Below are 20,352 nucleotides of genomic sequence, written 5' to 3'. Positions count from 1 at the left end.
CCAACTTGGGCCAGTGAAGCAACGTCCTCCACAACTAGACTGAAGAACAAAAGGACAGCAACTTGTCTGTTCCCTTTCCCCCAATTCCCCAGCGCTGTTCCCATCCCCCCAATTCCCCAATAAAAATCTTAAAAAAAAAAAAAGATTTAGCATGAAAAATGCCCCAAAGTACTAAAGTATATGTACATAAAATGGCGTGAAGACTTTTGTTTAAGATAATTTTTTTAAATCCAGGACATTGAAAGTTTACTAGAGTGCTTTGGATGGCTAAAAGAGGAATAAGATGATGAGAAGGAAATATTTTCAGCTTCTTTCATTCTGCTTCTCTGCTGTGCACTGAATTAGACTCTTGCACAGTCTGATCTGGAGTTGTTTATCTGACGATAAAATCTTAGAAGTTAACACAGTACCAGATAGTGGAATTTCCGGATGGATTTCAAGATGACCATCATTTTTTTAAAATTTATTTCTATTCTCTATGGAAACGTAGGTACCAATAATAGCAATAATTTGGTCTTTTTTTTTAAACAATTAACTGCCAGTCCAGGTAGTTTTTTTTTAATTCTCAAATCTTAGAATTTTATAACTGAATATTAAATTTTAGAGCTGAAATCCCTGAATCTTAGAACTGGAAGTGACTGTTTTTCCAATGATGAGGAGACCAGGGGTCTGAGCATTTAAGGGATTTGCCCAGTCTGATGTTATAGGTGGAAGTAGGACTGTTATTAATATCTAGATTCCTGATTGGGCGAAATCACTTGATTTGGTTCAAACCAAATGATTTGGAAATAACTTGATTCCTTTCCCCAGTAATTATGAACAAAAGAGTCAAGTCTGTTCATAATATACTTTCTCCCAGCAAGGTTCTCTTCCTTAGTGCTTAGAACTTAAGGATGAAAATTGGACAAATTTGTGGTGGGCATATACTAGTGTTGGTAACATTGGTAACTTTGCCCCCCCCCCTTTATTTACTATTCATTTGGTAAATACACATTTTAAGTTATCCTTGGTCACTGTAAGGTGACTCTGAGCTCCAGCTTTGTCCTTTATAAACTGAGTGTTCTTGATCAGGAATTTAACCTCTCCAGACCTGCTGTAATTAGAATCACAAGTAGATAATATAAATGAGAGTTCTTTGTAAATGGTGGGTACTGTACAAATGATGGGTTTTCACTTTCATTATTGGTGTTGTTTTTTGTTGTTTCTGGCCATGTGGCATTTAAAAATTGCTATTTATTTAATGAATGCTGTTTTATGATTATAGATGTCTTTATTAAAAGCTCACAATTATTCATTTTCACCCTTAAGGTAATTTAAAACACCTACAATTTCTTGCTTGCCTGGTTATTACTTTCATAAGCTGAACTGCATGAGAGATTTATCCAGTGCTTAACCCTTCTTGAGTTTTATACTTGCACATAATCTCATTGTTCAATTTTTATGAAATGTAATAATATGGATTTTTATAGTGAATGGGTTTATAAACTAGAAAACATTTGCAGGATACTAATAAAATATATTTTTATTCCTTTCTTTTAGTCTCTCTTTTAAAGGATAATTTTAAATGTTAAGCTCCTTTTTAGAAATCTTTTCTGTTAATTTATAAGCCTCCATCCTCGGCGATTTTCTTTGGGATGTAATGAGGTTTAAATCTAAACCATGAATTTACTCTTTTCTTGCATTTAGGATTAATCGAGATAATGTATAAAAGTACTTAGCCTAATGCCTAGCACAAATTACATTCTCACTTATATTGGAGTTTTATTAGATACTAGTAAGGACTCTCAGAAATCGTAACGTTACAGAGATGGGAAAGTTTACTGAGTACTTCAAAGTAAACAGAACTGTGAAGCACAGCCCTCCACTAGCCAGCTTCTCTGGGAATCCTGGTCACTCATGGGGTAGAGAGTGGGAAATTTTATAGAGAAGGAAGGTGTCAAGATCTGCTTATAGATCCCAAACTACGTACTTGGTGGAGAGGCCTCTGTTAAAAGCTTAATGGACGTCTTTTTGCAAGGGTCCTTGACGTGAAGTCACAACCAAACCAGCAACTGTAGTTGCCACAATTCTGTCTTTAGCTTCACGATGTTTCCTTCAGCTAAAAACATAGTAAGTCATCTCTGAGTTCAAAGCACTCAGCAAACAGCAGCAAGGCAGAACACCAGAAATGTATACCCAATTTCCATGACATCTATGGTAATGCTGTATTAGCTAGTAGGGCCGCTACATGGACATATACAGCGACACAAATTGGAATAGATGGAACCTGCCCCTGTTGGCAGGGTCACTCCACAGGAATGAAGAGATCAGTAATCATCCTACCTGGATAATACTGAGCTGTTTCAAACCCAACTCATAATTGATGCCAAGTAAAAGCACTGTGTACCCATTAAAATATGGCGTGATTGAAGAAATAAAGTATATTTAAAACCTTCAAAAAAAAAGCAGCAGACTTCAAAATGCTAAGTGAAATAAGTCAGACAGAAAAAGACAAATACCATATGACCTCACTTGGATGTGGAATCTAAAAACAAAACAAAACAGCAAACAACCTGAACTTATAGATACAGAGAACAGATTTGTGGTTGCCAGAGGCAGGAGGTGGGAGGTAGGTGAAATGGGCGTAAGTGGTCAAAAGGTACAAACTTCCAGTTATAAAAGTCCTGGGGATGTAATACACTGCAGCATGGTGATTATGGTTAATAATACTGCATTGTATATTTAAAAGTTGCTAAGAGAGTAGATCTTAAAAATTCTCATCATAAGAAAAAAAATGTGTAACTGGTGATGGATGTTAGCTAGACTTACTGGGGTTATCATTTTGCAGTATATACAAATGTTGAATCATTATCTTGTACACCTAAAACTAATATAATGTTATATGTCATTTATATCTCAATTTAAAAACTTCATTAAAAGAAACAACCTAAAAAAGAGACTAATCTATAAACATTTTATTGTTGAAAACCGAAGTCTGGCATTAGTGATAAGCTGATATTCTTGACTCTCAGACAAGTCTTACCTTTATGTTTTAGTCAAAGAAGTTTGGCAGAGATCACAGAACTTATCCATACTGCTCTCCTTGTGCATCGTGGAATAGTAAATTTAAGTGAACTGCAATCTTCTGATGGGCCACTGAAAGACATGCATTTTGGAAACAAAATAGCTATCCTGAGTGGAGACTTTCTTCTAGCAAATGCCTGCAACGGTCTGGCTCTGCTACAGAACACCAAGGTAAAACTGGGCGGGCTTTGCTTGGGTCTGGATGGCCCCTAGATAGCCCTTGGTTGACGACAGGAGCCGCAGACGCAGCACCCTGCTGCCTCAACTCCCCATATGGCGATGCTTGTAAAATTTCTATGGTGGCAGCGTCAACCCCAGATAAAATGGTAAATTCTAGGAAAGGATTTTGAAATGAATTTCTGTTTTTTCTGATTACAGATGAAATTATTTGTTAATTATGGGATAGTGTTAAGTAGTCAATCTAAAGAAGATAGAAATAAGTATTACTTATAATGTCACTTCCAGAAATAATCACTGTTAGTTAATATTTTGATGTATTTTCTTTCAGTCTGGTTTGTTTATTCATCCTTTTATATATGTGGATTTTTTAATAACATAGGTGAAAGTTTGCACATATAAGGTTTTTTAAAAATCCTGCCTATTTTTTCCCTCTTCATAGTATGATGTGGGCATTTTCACACGTTACAAACTTTTCATAAACTTTTTAATGGCTTCACGACATTCAGTTATTTAGATGTAATATATTTACTTAACAGATTCCTCATTTTTGGACATTTAGGTGGCTTCTCATTTTTTACTAACATAAACAGATCTTCAGCAAACCTCTTGACACATCAATTTTCCTCTTTCCAGATTATTTCTTTAAGATAAATAAATACCTAGAAGTGGTTCAAAGTGTTTCAACATTTTTAGTATACATATTATCAAGCTGCTTTATAGAATGATTGTAGAGGCATTTCTTATATATCAGTTAGGATTAGGAGTGACTATAAAATAACTGGCAAAACAAGATAGGAGTTTATTTTTTCTCATGTAAAAGCATGCAGGAGTATGCAGTCCAAGATTGGCACGGTGATTCTAAAAAGCTAAGAACCCAGGCTCCATCTATCTTACTGCATTATCTTACCACTTTATGGCCCAACATAGCTGCCATTGTGTTCTCACTCCAGTCAATAGGAAGGAAGGAGGAGGAACGGCAGAGAAGGGCAGACCTCCCTCCCTTGAAGGTCAAGTGAGTGTACATCCTGGTTTGCTGAGGTCAATCTCAGTGTAAGTGCTGTCCCAGAAGCCCATCTGACTTAGCCTTTGTCCTGGATTTTTTTATTTTTTAACAGAGAGTGATTGCTAACCATTTCTTTAGAATAAGCCGGCATAGGTTTGATAGATCTCCATTTACAGTGCCAGTCTCTGCCTCAGTTTTTGTCTAGTGTAGGCTAATAGTACATGAAACCCATGTACAGCGGAGAGTTATGTTAAGATGTAATATTAAATCTGAAAGACAACGAGCAGTAACTCATCTCTTTTCGCAACTCTTTCAGACACCTCCCAATCAAGGACAGAATGTAGGGCAATTACTGATAGTGAATATCTAGGGACAGTTAACTCCTTTGTCTCGGGTGGGAGGAGAAGTATTTGACACTGCTGCCCCTGCTGGCCACTTGGTGTATCATCCTGTTACCCTAAGGCGCATGCATGGCCTTCAAGTCACAAGGCCACCAGGTACTGCTTTGAAAACTCAGTGGGAAACAAAGTAAGTTAGAGGTTCAGTGTATATGAATATGTGTGGAAAATCAAGGCTGTGTAGAGTGAGCAGAGAGTAGACTGAGCACACTAGCTTGTATAGTGTAAAGCTATAACGATTTTATTGTTCGGCAGCACTTTGTTTTTGCAATAAAACTTTGGCAGCATTAAGCTCAAAAAAATAAAAGTATACGTTTTATTTTTTTAAAGTAATAGATTTTTATTTCTCTATAAAGTTGATAAGGAATGTGTAACTTGCACAAAATCTTTGTTGACATTTACTATCCATGTGGAGGTCATAGTGGCATCACCGAACACATGAAAACAAGAAGAATCAAATTTGATGAAAAAGTATCAGGGTCTACTTCCGAAGTTAGTAGTTACTTTAAGGAGACTTCTTGAAAATGATGATTTAACACATGCAGCTGCATACTACTCTGTGAACCCTGACTTTTATTTAGATAAACAACTGTTCTTCTAAATTCATTTCATTCATTTTAACTACAAGTTTTTTATGCACATAGGAAAAGGAAAACAATAGCTTTATGATTTTTGGCTCCATTAGCAGAAGAAATACTTTGCAAATAATTAAATAATTCTAGTTTTAGTTGAGTGTCAACTGGTACTTCAAGTAATTAAATAATTTTAGTTAATTCTAAAAATATATTGTTTTTTCCATTTATTCATGGAATCAAGGTAAAGCTTTTGGAAGTATATTCTGTTAGAGGTAAAGCCATTATGAGTAAGATTGAAAATTCAGTTAAAAGTTCAACATGGAAGATAAAATTATTAGTTTATAATAATAATACAAGTATAGATTTTGTTGAAATACACAGTGTTATGGTAAAAACAATGTTCTTACTACACTAAGAAACATATGGAATAGTTGGATTGGTCGTGGCATACCCATAATTCATAACTGCATCCAAACAAGTGTCAACATTCTACTAATTAAAATAGAAGCTCTTGTTATAAAAATTTACAAATATCTTTATAGTCAGAGTCTCTGAACTACAGGATTTTGGGGGGAGATAGCTGATATTAAATACAAAAATATGCTGCAGCACAGCAGTGTGTGCTTTCTCTCTTTGTCGCCCATCATCAATCCAATTCTAGAAATCTTTATATCTAGCAATGGTATTGAAATTTGTTATAAATGAGTCATTAAAATTTTAGTGACATTTTATTCAACATCAATTAGAAATCTTATATCAAGTTCAACAAATGGAACGCCAAATTAGAGAATTACAATTAGTGAAAACAAAGCTTCCATTGGAATTTTTTCCTACAAAAGCAAGGAAGGAATGAACCAAAATAAATAGTAAGAACTCAAATGCTATACAAGATTAAAATTTGCAGTTCTATAACTGTGATTTGGAGTATGTCACCTTGAAGGAAGAATTTTTTAATGGTGCTCCTATTTTGAATAAATTATACATTACACATGAATGAAATGAAATTGAGATGGCGTAGATTTTGTAGCATCTAATTTTGGCAAAATATTTGAAAGAATCAGAGACAATTTACTTGACAAGTTTTGTCTTATAAAAATATTTGTCAAAGAAAAGTACTCTTCAGGAAGCAAAAAGATAGCACCTTGGAAATATTTGAGCTGGAATAGTTACATTTTTCAATATGAATAAAATTAGAATTGAGTATCTCCTCCATTTAGCAAATTGGCTGTGAGCTTACCAGGTAATTCAGAACCTGAAGAAAGATAATTTTCTCAATTAAAGATATTATGGTCTGTCAATCAGAATCAATTGAAGGTATCAATAATTTCAAATTAATCATAAAATGCAACTGTGAAGAATATTGCTGGCAGTTTTATTTTTAAAGGCCATATTTAAAAAAAAAACACATTCTTCAGAAATGTGCCAGTGACACAATATTAGAGACAGATATGGCTAAGAAACATATTAAAATATGTGAATGTGTACCAAGAATAATTATTCTACTGGCTATTTAATAAGCAGATCATCAATATAAAGAAGTTGTTTTTATTTGTTTTAAAGTACATAAATATACGTATTTTTATTACTTTTGAAATTTTATTTTTGCAGATAGTTTCTCAGTAGAACTATTGGGTTGTCAGAAAAGTGATGATGTATTTTTGCAACAAAAAAAATAGAAAAAATATGTCATGACTTTTCCAACAACCCAATAGTTAACAAGCCCACTAGTATAAGAAAATTAATTATTAGTTAATAAATACACATGTAAAAAAGTATAAAATTTTAATTATTTTAGCACTCCCTCTTACTCTCAAATGTCGCAGTTTGGATGATAAATTATTATATATAACATCACCACTTTAAAGACATTTCTCAGAAGTTATTTGAGATCCTTCTGCTTACATTGGCCAGAATTTAATGATATGGCCACACCTAGCTTGTATGGGAGGTAGGAAATGTAAACTTTGTTGTAGGTAGCCATGTGCCCAGGCAAAACTCTGGAAGATACAGAGAATAGATACTGGGAGACAAGTAGCTTTCTGTCCTATGTTCCCGTCACACTTTTGGCTAGCACATATTTTTTCATGGGACAGACCTGCTGGTTTTTAGGAAGAAAGTAATACAGTACCTTTCATATATAGTTTATATTCATATGAAAAGGAAGCTAAAGTAAGAAATGAATCAGCCATATAAATGGAATAATAGATCATCTAAATCTCCCTCCAAAGACTTATTACCATTTGGGCATTCCTTTTATTTTTATTCACCTCAAGTCGCTCCATTTTCTATGTGGATAGTCTACTTTGATGTCTCACTAAATTCTCTCCTTTCCTGGAATTCTTGTGTTAGCAGAAGGGTGAGTGATCTATTGTCCCTGGAAGCCACTTTCTGACTACATTGTTCATCTTCCCTCTTCAACTGCACCTGCTGTGGTCTGTAATGAACTCTGAGTCTTAGAGAAAGTGCAGGTCTGAAATAGTTTCTGAGTGCCTTGAGCTGCATATGACTAGCCCAACCTACACACACTAGCCACTCATGTATTAGACCCATCATATACTTGAGAGAAAGAGATGCTATGGACATAGTCAGTAGATCTGCATTTTAGTAATTAGCCCTCAGCCTGGCCCTACCTTAAAAACAACAAGGCTTATTGCCTTTAGACAAATTTCTGTTTTCTCTAATTATCAGTTTTAACTTTAAGCTATTCTGATGAAATATGTAAGGTTAAGATGGTAGTATTAAGTATAAATATGCATATAATCATGCTATAATGACACAAACAAGTACTCACTTAACCACTTCACTTTTGGGGAATAATATTTAATGTGTCGTTTTTTCTTAGCTAGCCTGTATCATTCACACATTCTTTCTTTCAGCGTGGTTCAAGTTCAGAGAAAATAGAGGCTTTATTCCCTTCAAAATCACATCAGATTCACAGCCTGTGAAATCCACTCTTGGTGTTTTGCATTCAGAAGCATCACCATAAATGTTCCAGAATCTAAGACCTCCACCATCTGCTCCATTAGGCACTGGATTTCAGTGGCACTACTTGATTTACAAAAAGAAAAAGTAAAACTTAACATATCCGAGCAACAGTTCAGACTGATACTTCTCCTTCAAATAGAAATGATCAGGCATTTCTTCCCCCTTTGGTGAGTCTATACCTTCATGTCTCTGCACAGGCTCACACTTCTAGATTTGCTCTTTGTCAGCCTTTGTCTGGTGAGGGATTTTTTTCCATTTTAAGCTATGGTTTTTTGTTTTTTGTTTTTTTAGTTTAATACTTGTGTGTTGGATTGAAGATTTATTCTATGCAACACTCCTGATCATCCAAAGCATGGATCTTTTGCTCCTTGTTCTTCAAAGGGTTATTGAAGGCTCTGTAAGGTCAATTTCAAAAGAAATCAGCTCACTTTTTGTGAAAGACCTTGAGTACCATGTTCAGGGGCCCATAGTTGATCATCTACAAATCTAGGCTTTTAGTAGTCCTCTTTTAATCATAATAGATGATTTCCAAATTATGTGAACAGTACTTTAAACTGAGGAGATTGTAAGGGGTAACTAAAGTGCTTGAAAGTCAAGAATTGTCTTTGAGGGCCGGCCGAGTGGTGTGTTGGTTAAGAGCTGGCTTGGGACGCTAGAGGGCCCCGGTTCAGATCCCACATATGAGGGCCAGTGACACTGCCCTCTACAGCTAAGATGCTGAACAACAGCTCAACCTGGAGCTGGGCTGCCGTGAGTAGCTGGTGACGTCGTAGGCTGCAGTGGGGCTGGCTGGCAACTGGTGTGCACTTTCGTGAGCTGCCATGAGCCACCGTGAGCGGCACTCCAATGGCTGGCGAGCGACAGCCTCACTCGGGAAGAGCACAATGATAATACCAACATGGGCCAGTGAAGCGACATCCTCCACAACTAGACTGAAGAACAAAAGGACAGCAACTTGTCTGTTCCCCTTCCCCGATTCCCCAATAAAATCTTAAAAAAAAAAAAAAAGAATTGTCTTTGATAAAGCAAATCCCCCATATTCAGAACCATTCCTTTCACTTAAATACTTGGCAGGATTCCCATCAGAATATTTTTTTAAGGAAAGTGAAGTTACATCTCAGAATAGGACTAATTTTACTAAATGAGTTCCCAGAAGCTTAAGTCGATTGAATATAGTATTAACCATTAATAGGGTTTTTCCGGGGGAAGGAGGTGGTAATCAGTATTTCTTTGGGGCAGTATTAAGTTTTCTTAAGTTCTCTACATATGGTTAATGTCTTGATAAAGTTAGATTTCTATTTAATGGTGTTTTGATTTTCTTTTCTAAGAAAGAAAAATTGTCAGCAATAGCAACATGAACAAAGACCACAGCAGTGAGTGAGCAGGCAGAACTTAATACAGAATTTATTTATTTATAGTATATCACTCTTTTTCACAGTGACACCTGCTTTTTCTCTTGGAGGGTGTGTATTTAACTTGATAATTAAAATTAGCATATTTGTAACAACTTTAATTTTTTATTACTTATTCATTCTCCCAATTTCCCATTTTGTTACGCTACTGGATTCTTGTCTGAATTTCTATGTATTTATCGCTGTACTTCTCCTGGGACAGACCATTAGTAGATGAAGGGTTCTGCAGTCACATGAAATTCAAGAGCTTTTTATAATTGCCAAGGGTAAAATTAGCAAAGTCAATTATTCTCCCTATGGCTTTTCCCTGAAGATATTAGGGGTCTTCAAGGTAATTGCCTTAGGTAACACTAAGATTTTTAAATATCTCTAAGTATAGAAGTTGGTATATTAATCCTCTGGTAATTATCTTCTTACTATTATAACTATAGTCACATAAGTGTGAATTAAGATTTTGCATTCAAGAACGAGTTTAAAAAATTAATGCTTGGGTTTTCATTCATTTTCAATTATGGAACCTAAGGGCAACTTTTTATTTCTGTGCTTCACTATATAAAGACCCTGGACTAAGAAACCTCAGAATGCCTCTTTTTAAGCCATAAACTCCCTGACTCCATTGAAATAAGTTGCTCTATATTATGTTAATGTATAATAGAACATCACTAAATGCTGAAATGATGGGGACATGCCAGAATCTAAAATTTTATTGTTTGAGCATCAAAGCTATCAGTGAGACATGCTAAATACTGGGGGGAAATCATGAAATGGAAAAGCACTGTAATTTAGAAATCTGGCCATTGCAGGTTTTCCCTGGTGTTTATTTATAGACTGGATTTGTATTTTGGGACTAAGCCACAGTGCAAATAAGACTGTGTGGATTATTACTTGTCATCTTTAAAAAAAACAAACTGTGTTTTATTTTACATACACAGTGATAACGTTAATATTTAAAGAATTGAATTCACAATGTTATTTTATCTTTGTATTCATTTTCATTTAATGAACCAATCACTATACTTCACATGAGAGACTGTGAGTTCACCTGAATCTTGTCTAAACACCCAGGACATTATCATGATGTCCCTCCTGGGGGCTGTTCTATTAAGCATTAGTGATTTATATTTCAAAATAACCGGAGGCACAGATGTACTCCTTACATAACTGATGTATTTCCTTATGTTAACTTTGTTTTCCTAAAGGCATAAATATGTTGTTTACAAGGAAGAATTCTGTTTGTATAAATATTCTCAATTTATACATATAAATCACCTCCTTTTACACCATCTATATATTTTAATAAAGAGGCTGCTATTGGTAATTTGATATTGGTCTTACCTGTTATATTAATTTCACTTTCAAATTCATGTTGAAAAGTGAGACCTAAAAACATGCTATACCATATGTAATTTAAGTTGTTCTCTATCATAGTCATTTAAAATAGGCATAATTGTGACCTTGTGTGCTTATAGTCTTGTCAGCACTATTTTACTTGTGGAAATTATTGAATTAATATCTTGTAGCCTTTCTAGTTTGACAGCCAAGATTAATGTTCTTTTCTACATATAACCCACTCAAGTGTAGATTTTCATGACTAGAGTAAATGTGTACAGAAGGTAAGTGGTGTGTCATATATTGTAACAATAAAGGAAACTATCTCCATATGAATTAAATAGAAAAGTCAAAATACTATTATAAACTTATTGCTTCAAATTTTCCAAACTAATTTTTCCAGTTTTTTATCATTTGCTAATATAGCCACATATTAAACAGACAATATATTTATTTTCTGAGCCTACTTCCTTGATGTATAAAAGTAAAAGTGATAAATGATTAGTGTTTGAAAAGTGTGCTAGAACTAAGAAGACAAACTATCATGTTCTTTTAAAATGTATCGCGTTAAAACCTTGAGCTTTGCCCTTTTGGTGCCATAAAGCAGTGGAACGAAGGATCTTTTTGGCACAGGCAGGTCAAATGCCATCATGCAAATGGACACTTCTCTGAATGTCATCTCAGACCAGAAACCTGATGACAAGGAAGACAAGCAAGAAAAATATTTCTTCCATATGTCTGGCATTCATAAAAGCCTATTAAAAAAAAAAGTCTATGCTCAACAAAAATACATCCTCTGAAATGGGTGGAGTTGAACCCCACACCATGGTTGGCCATGAAAGGTAGACATATATTGATTACAGCAATTTTGTAGTACACTTAGCAACATCAATTTTTGTAAATCCCTTTTTCTGCTTTCCAGAAATAAAATTAATTAAGCCAGCTTTTTTCCCCTCCATTTTCATTGACATAAATTGCTATTTTTCCAAAACAAGAGGGAGGAAAAAAATCTGTTTTCCAGCTTCAGTTATTCAGTGCTCTTCGTTTGTCTTTCTAATGATTTTACTCAACGACCGTCCTGAGTTAGGAGTTTATAAAAGTACTGGATAGATGAATAGCCGATTCCTTCCTCTGCATCCTCAGCTCCCTGACCTCACATCTCCTTTCTACGCATCCTTTCCTCACCCTGGTAGACTGGTACACAGTTCCCCTTTCTTTGTCTCTTACTGTTCACAATTCAGTTGATTTCACCTCAGGAAATCTCCAAAGTATATAGCTATCCTCTTCAACCCTTTCCCTCCAGTTTTTCATTCTCTTACCTATTATTTCAGAAAAATTACCATCCACCCTCTTGCCTTCTCCTTGTTCCTTTCAAGAGGAAAAATAAACCAAGAAAATTTACATGAAATTTAAAAACATTAGAGTAAATATTGGTAGACTCTTGTATTAAAAAAAAAGAAAATAATGTAAGTGGAAATGAAATAGCGTAAGATAGAACCAGTGTCTCTACCCTCATCCTCTTATTAAACCAAATTTACCTGTAACTATCAATATTTAAAGATCATTTTTAAAACATTTCTATTGTTTTGTTTTTCCTATTTTGTTTAACTACAGGTATTAAATAACTGTGGTTTTCTCTTCTATTTTTAATTACAAGTTATGGTATTTCTAACGTATGGGCTAACCAAGTTTTTGTGGGCTCTCCTGGGAACCTACCCACCATTTATAACCTTATATGTTGGGAAAATGTGGTATGAGCTCCAAACAATTGACTGGTAGGTGAAATTCCAAAATGCCGTACATTTGTAATCTGGTACCTACTATATTAGATTAATACTGAACTTGAACACCGTAAGCAAAAGAAAATTTAAGAGCTTCCAAAAGTATCCATGTGGCTATTTTTCATTAGTAGCCACATACAGCTCAGTTGTGTTGGTAATAATTTTAGTTTTAGCACTGCCATCATTTTCTTGAATCCTCAGAGTTGTAAATTCTCTACGAAAAAATTCACTCTAAGCCAAAGTTGGCTTATGGGGCCTTAACCCAGGAGCAAATTTTATTTATTTAGCAATAGTGATTGGGGAAGAGCCCTTTTCTGGCAGCTAATGACCTACTGGAGGACTTCTGTGCCCAAGGCAAAGCTGAAGGCCATTAGCCCAACAGGTCATTAACTGACAAATGCCCGACCCCGAGGTCATTTCTGATACTGTAAACTGTGAAAACATTAAAGTGGGTTTGTTGGACAGTATGTCTCTGCCGAGAAAGTTTCTTTTTAAGCATTTTGGAAGATGCATTAAATTGTTTGTTATTATTTATGTGGCTTAATTGTCTTTCTTTGAGGCCATTTTCACTGTGCATAGCAAGTCAGACATCAGTAAACACCAGATACTGTATGTCCCATTTTTAGTTTTTAAAGGACAGTTTCCCTATTTAGAATAGCAGATTAGCTATTTCATTACTAAATGGTTTCAGGTACACTCTTGTGGATCATTTATGTTTTTATAATGTGTTGAGCTGTATAGCTTTTACCTTTATTATACTACTCCAAGATGACATACAAAGCTATTATACAAAGAAGTGAAAAGAGTCCTGAAGTAGAAGTCTGTAGACTTAAGTCCTATCCCTGGCTCCCCCCACCACCACCACCCCAGTTAGTCATTTAACATTGGATAACTTATTCTACCTCTCAGAATTCCAGGTTCAGATCTTTTTCTCCAGACCATTTATGAAATTAGAAACATCATAATGTAGAATATTTAACATTTAGTAAAATTGCTACCAAACTTTTTAAAATAGTATTAACATATTTTTTAATGCTTACTATGTAGTAGGCACTGTTTTAAGTGCTTTATGCATATTAGTCCATTTATCCCTCCTGAGGTACAGGAAAAGATTAAGTAATTTCTGTAGGGTAATTGTGCTACTAAATGATAGAGCTGCTGTCTAAACCCAGGCTCCAAAATCCTATGTTTAATTAAAGTAGAAAATAATGAGCCAACAAAGAACCATGATAACTTTTTTGCTAGCAATTTTGCAGTTACTAACCCTAGAATTTATGTTAAACAACTCGTAGTTTTTAAATATTGGAATATTTCAATGCAAATATCAATAGGAACTTTATGAAACATTTTAATTTCATAAAAGAACTAATAGGCAGAAGCAATTTATTTTCTTAGTTTCCTCATCTGTAAAATAAAGGCAGCATTATCTTCATCCCCTATATTCTTCTTAATGCCAATATTCTATAATGCTGAGTGTTGTAGGAAAAAGTCTAAACTTACAACATATAACCAGATCCTGAATATGGCTTGAAATATGAAGGAATACAAAAGAATCAAGAAAAATTGTTAATAAAAATCAGAGATGTAATAGAGAATCCAAACTATTTTATAAATGTCAGATTTCTAGAAATTTATTGGGTTGTCAGAAAAGTCATGATGCATGTTTGCAACAGATGGCACTAAGTCATTTTTGGAAGTACTGGAATCATTTGCATCTATGTTATTGCTGTCATTTGACAGCTGACAGTTCTAGCTTCATTCTAAAAAAAATTTGAGCGATTTGGTTGAGCTTTGGAGATTTTACAACAAGTTAAAGATGGAAGACCAAACTGTGCATTTTTGCCATATTTTATTGTTTTACTTCCATGAAGGAAAGAACACGTGTCAAGCTTGTGAAAAGTTGCATAAAGTTTACGGTGACGATGCTCTACAAGAACGTCAGTGCCAACGATGGTTCACAAAATTCCGTGCTGGTGATTTTGATCTCAACGATGCTCCTTGGTCAGGGAGGCCCACCAAGGTTGATGATGACAAAATAAAGGCATTGATTGAGTCAAACCCACGTTACACAACACAAGAGAGTGCAGAAACATTGACCATCCATCATTCAAGCTTTCATGATCACCTGAAGAAGCTGGGATATGTAAGCAAGCTTGATATTTGGGTTCCGCATGAACTCAAGTTCATTTGATGGTGCGTATAAACATCTGCAATATGCTCATTAAACGTGTGGAAAACAGTCCTTTTTTGAAGCAACTGATAACTGTGACGAGAAGTGGATTATTGACAACAATGTGGTGTGCAAATGGTCTTGGTCCCGAAGTTATGATTCGCCTCAAACGACATCGAAAGTAGACATTCATCAGAGGAAGGTTATGCTCTCAGTGTGGTAGGATTTTAAAGGTGTCATGTTTTTTGAGCTCCTACCAAGGAACCAAACAATCAATTCAAATGTGTACTGTCGGCAGTTTGAATGAATGCATCATCCAGAAATGTCCAGAGCTTGTTAACAGTAAAGGAGTTGTGTTCCATTGTGACAGCGTGAGACCACACACAAGTTTAATCACCCATCAAACATTACTGGAGCTTGGATGGGATGTGTTGCCACACCCACCATACTCACCTGACCTTGCACCATCAGACTTCCACTTGTTTCACGCTCTTCAAAACTCCTTGCGTGGTAGAACATTTAATTCAGATGAGGCTGTAAATCAGCACCTTGTTCAGTTTTTTGCCAATGAAGACAGGTCCTTCTATGAACGAGGAACTATGCAGCTCACTGAAAGATGGCAAAAGGTTCTCAAACAAAACGGGCAATATGTCGTTGACTGATCTTTGTTCTTTATATAAATAAATGACCTTTGGAAAACAGACAAAATACATCATGACTTTTCCAACAACCCAATAGATGCATATTTCAGCAATCTAAAGCAAAACCTAAATTTATGAACTTGTCTTTATGGCAGATTTGTGATGAGAAATTTACAGGCTTCATTTGTTCAAGATTTTAAACGCTATAAGGTGATGATATACAAATGTAAATTTCTGAGTGGTAACTGCAAATTTGTTTTGAAATAGTTATAATTGATACAACTAATTTGCATTTTAGAGCAGTATTGGTAATTTAACAAAAATTTTTGTGTGTATTGTGCTAAGCATCGCAGATACCAGTTTAAAAGCTAATTGTGTATCTTTATAAATTGGAGAATTTCTAATCCAAGTCCAATATTTGAGTCAAGGGCACAATGCAGCCAGTCTCAAGTTTCTACTACCTGATTTTCTTGAAGGTGGTAAAAAAAGGATTACCTTATTTTCTAGAACATAGTACCAGTAGGGTCAAGTTATTTTTGAAATTCCTTTGAATCACAGATTTTGGAGGAGTGGAAAGGAAGGTATTTGGAAGAAATACAATTACAGCTTTAGACAAGATGCATGGATTTTAATGCATATGATTCATGCTTTTATTTCTGTGGCTGCCTTTGAAGTACAAACCTTGGGATGTCTCTAAATTACAAACGTCTGCCTTTTAATATGACCCAATTTAAAGAGGAACTGGTTGAGCTGAAAAGTGGACTAGTTACCCAGAAGACATGGTATCCTTGGAATTTTCAAGATATATGTGTTATATCCCAGAAATTTTTAACTCTTTGTCCACATGTGTCGTAAGCCAATTTGTTTTTATAAATCTTGTACTATCACAGTTAAGGTCAATATCAGTGATCTAAACCAACAAGACTGCTATGCACCTAACAATATACCCCATAGGACCCAAGAATGCTACTCTTTTTTCCTGCTTCCTGTCTCTATTTATATTCAGTTAATTTACATGTTTTGGTATAAAATGATAAAGAAATTAACATCTTAAGCATATTTCAGAATAACAGTGTTTAAACTGCATGTCAAAAATTGGGAGACTTCAGGGCCGGCCGAGTGGCACGTTGGTTAAGAGCTGGCTTGGGACGCCAGAGGGCCCTGGTTAGATCCCACAGATGAGGGCCAGTGACACTGCCCTCTACAGCTAAGATGCTGAACAACAGCTCAACCTGGAGCTGGGCTGCCGTGAGTCGCAGGCGATGGCGTAGGCTGCAGCCCCTGTGGCAGTGGGTTGCCATGGGCTACCGTGTGTAGCCAGCAGCCAGCGTGAGCAGCCAGCAGCCACTGTGAGTTGCTGTCCAGAAGCCGGCAACTGATCTGCCTCGCCCGGGAAGAGCGCAATGATGGTGCCAACTTGGGCCAGTGAAGCAACGTCCTCCACAACTAGACTGAAGAACAAAAGGACAGCAACTTGTCTGTTCCCCTTCCCCCAATTCCCCAGCACTGTTCCCACCCCCCAGTTCCCCAATAAAAAAAATAAAAAAAATTGAGAGACTTCCTGTGCAGTTAAGGTAGCTAACCAAGGTATGAGCTATACATGACATGTATCAGCATGATGTAAGATAATGTTTCAAACCACAGGTCACATCCTGTTTATTGGTGAGTGAGGAAACCAATTTAAAAAATAACTTTAAATCTTTTTTTTAATAGAATACAATAGAAAATAAAGGGATAATAAAATTTTTGTTTTATGAAACTTTTCATTTGTTTTTATACATATGCATGTACTTCATCATGATGTAACATGCAGTTCTTACTGCAGGTTACAATTTAAAAATTTTGAAAGCCAATGCTATTTGGCAGTGTTCTAGCCAGGAGCATCTGTCTGTTCAGTTGAATGAAATACTGTACTATGATTCTGGTGTTCTGAAGTTTCACGCTGTGAACTTGTGTTTCTCAAGGGCGGGATGGACTTTTAGGTAAAATCACACTTGGAAAACATCACTTAACATCACTGAAAGGGCTGTCCAGTAAAGCAGTGAAAGAAAATGGAGATTATCAGGCGAGTGGCGGGGGGCGGGAGTAGGCAGATCACTGAAATGGCAGACGGAATTCTCTCAGAGAAAGTTCAGTCAGAATAAGGTGTAACAGTGCCACTAAGAACATACTGATGGAGAACAGCCTGAGTACAGCCGACTTCATGGGCAAGAATACCCAGATATAAGAAGGTGGGAAATCAAACAACCAACTGTTGTATAATAACGTCAGAATCACTTTGTTTCTTTCATAACTAAGCATTGAATTCTGATTAAGCACCAACTAGTTATAGTTTTTGTAGTAGTAATGCCAGGTACTTGACACAACCAACTTTTTAGAACCTACTGGAAAGTATCTCCTCCTTTCTTATGAAAAATTAATCCTGATTTAAACATTTTAAATTATCTGCCACTTTTTCAGGACCTAATCATTGTTTAAATAAATAAATGATTATTTGTCATTGTTCAGTGACAAACAGAAGGCCAAGAACCATGCACTTTCATTCAAAAAGTGAACACATTTTTTACTACTTTTTTACTGTTAGCAAAAGAAATCCACATTTTTGGCTAGTTACCTATTCCTTACAATTATGAATAAAAAAAAAGTATACAGCTGCACATTTGGGTATGTCTGATCATGGGGCTTACTGTTGATAAAGCACATATACCTCTTACCTAGATAAGCAAACTGAGGCCCAAAGAAATGACATGGCTGGCCTGAGGTCATGCAGCTCATCCATGTATTAACCTTCTAAGCGACCAAATGCAAGTTAATGGCCTTTACCTTTGTAAGGCTATAGCTACTTTCATTAGTACAGTACCAGGCACATAGTAGGCTATATATAATTATGGAATGAGTGCACTCATCAGTAACTATTCAATTCCAGCACTTCATATTCAAGCCATTTTCCTGAACTTGTGGTCTATTTATCAGTTGTGATTTTATACCTTTCTTTAGTTCACTGAATTTTCCTGAATCCTTTTTGACAAATGTTACCAGTAGTTAGAGTTTATAAACTAATGTATCAGCTGTTCTAAATTAAAAATTAAGATTATCAATTTGCTTAGTTTTTGCTGCACCTGTCCTACTGGTAGTGCCATTTCTCTTGCTGATCTACCCCCTTCGCCAGAAAGAACTTCCAGCCCACCAGAACAGATTGCCGTCCCTCCCATCAGTAAGCTCGGCCTTAACACATTTGGCAGCATGGAAAAGGCTCACTTCAAAAAGCCAAGTTAGAAGCTTCCTCCAGCACTCCTGTGAGTTAGCAGTGTGTTTGTTGGCAACAGACCTTTCATCATTGTCTTCATTAAACCTGGTCTTTGTCTGATAGAAAGGGGTGGAGAGAACCATTCTCTCATGGACTTCATCAATGGCTTTATTAGAGCCACTCATTTATATTAATCAGCATTGCAGATTAGGGCTCATCTGGATTGTTTGTGCCCAGGTGGTGGGTGAGCAGATTCGCCCCTTGTTTGGCCACTGCTGCTGCTCTCTGTGTTCTTCAGAGGATGCTTCTCCACCGAGGCTGCCAGTCTGGAAGCTGTGGCTGAGCACTGGGGACTGCATCCACCTGGACGGAGATAGTTTGCTTAAACCCAGCTTCTAAATGATAAAGTGCTTTACAAATGTCAGGTGTTATCATTGGTCTCCATATGGGAGTGCACTACTCCTAAGCCATTCCCTCTCTGCCTTACCTTCGTAATGTCAACCTTGCCATCTTTAAATGCATCTCTCATATACTTTGCTTCTTGTGTATGAGGAGAAACTAAAGAGCGACGCTAACTGCTCTGGTTACAATTAGCGGGCTTTTCAGCATCCTTTATCTATAAATGTGTTTTTCTCTAAGACCTTTTCACTGACAATATAGGTTTCGTGGCTTAAAGAAAAATCATGACAGTGTCCCTTCAAATACCAAAGCTCTTTGAAAAGGATATATTTACGTTAAATGCATCTTTTGTTCCTCCCTAGATGTATATGAGAAATAATTCTTCCCCAAGGGCATTTTACCTTTGCCACTGCTTTATGCACTGCTATTTGTTCCTGGGTGTGAGGGGAGGAGTGCAATAAAATTGTCAGTAATTAATGCCATCAGCACTGCAGATGCGCACACACAGGACTGTTCCGTTCGCTAGCAGCTGTTAAGAGTAGTAAAGGCTGAGGGGCCATGTGTTCATTTGCCTCCTAAATAGAGTGATGAATCACATGTTGTCTTGTCATTCCACACTGTAGTAAAACCCGTCATTAAAATAACCTTTCCATCACAAGTTTTTTGAAAGAAAACTATAAATCTGTAATAGCCTCCCTTGTTTTAATATATCAAACAAATTAAATATGTACCAACCTATTATAAGTGAATTAAAATACAACTATACTACCTTATTACAGCAACTCAGCTTGCTGGCTTTCATTGAGCCACTCTGGTTTATAGTTAACATTTTTCTGAAGATTTAGTTGCATTTTACTTTTAACTTAGGGTAGTTGCTCCTTTGCTCAAACTGAAATGTCCTGGTTTACTAGTTAGATATCTGCAACTCTGTTGAGTCTGTTCCACCCGTCAGATGCTAACTGACAGCACTCCTGAATCACATATATTGAGAAAGGCACAATTCGTCTACACAGAATGCTCACCACCAACGGATCTTATTTTTGCTAACCCAGGGACTATTGATTAATATATTCCACAAATCATTGTGTGGACACAGCTTAGCATGAAGCCTGCCTGAGACCAAAAGCAGGGTATTCTTCTCCTCCCCCCATGGAAGTAGGTTTACTGTT

General features: G+C 36.1%; 1 protein-coding gene and 1 pseudogene across 1 annotated transcript in view; both read left to right on the top strand.

Moving 5' to 3' along the window:
• The window catches only part of PDSS2 (decaprenyl diphosphate synthase subunit 2), a 225,644-nt gene that overhangs the window by 130,128 nt on the left and 75,164 nt on the right, over positions 1 to 20,352 (top strand). Inside the window, exon 3 of the mRNA XM_019659006.1 lies at positions 3,036 to 3,234. Within this exon, the coding sequence (XP_019514551.1) occupies positions 3,036 to 3,234 (199 nt within the window). The remainder of the gene's footprint in view (positions 1 to 3,035; positions 3,235 to 20,352) is intronic.
• On the top strand, positions 2,086 to 2,313 carry LOC109391436 (cytochrome c oxidase subunit 7B, mitochondrial pseudogene; annotated as a pseudogene).

This window comes from Hipposideros armiger, unplaced genomic scaffold, assembly GCF_001890085.2.
Source record: "Hipposideros armiger isolate ML-2016 unplaced genomic scaffold, ASM189008v1 scaffold_292, whole genome shotgun sequence".
Taxonomy (NCBI): domain Eukaryota; kingdom Metazoa; phylum Chordata; class Mammalia; order Chiroptera; family Hipposideridae; genus Hipposideros; species Hipposideros armiger.
The sequence above is the reverse complement of the archived record's forward strand: the minus strand, read 5'-3'. Positions and strand labels throughout refer to the sequence as shown.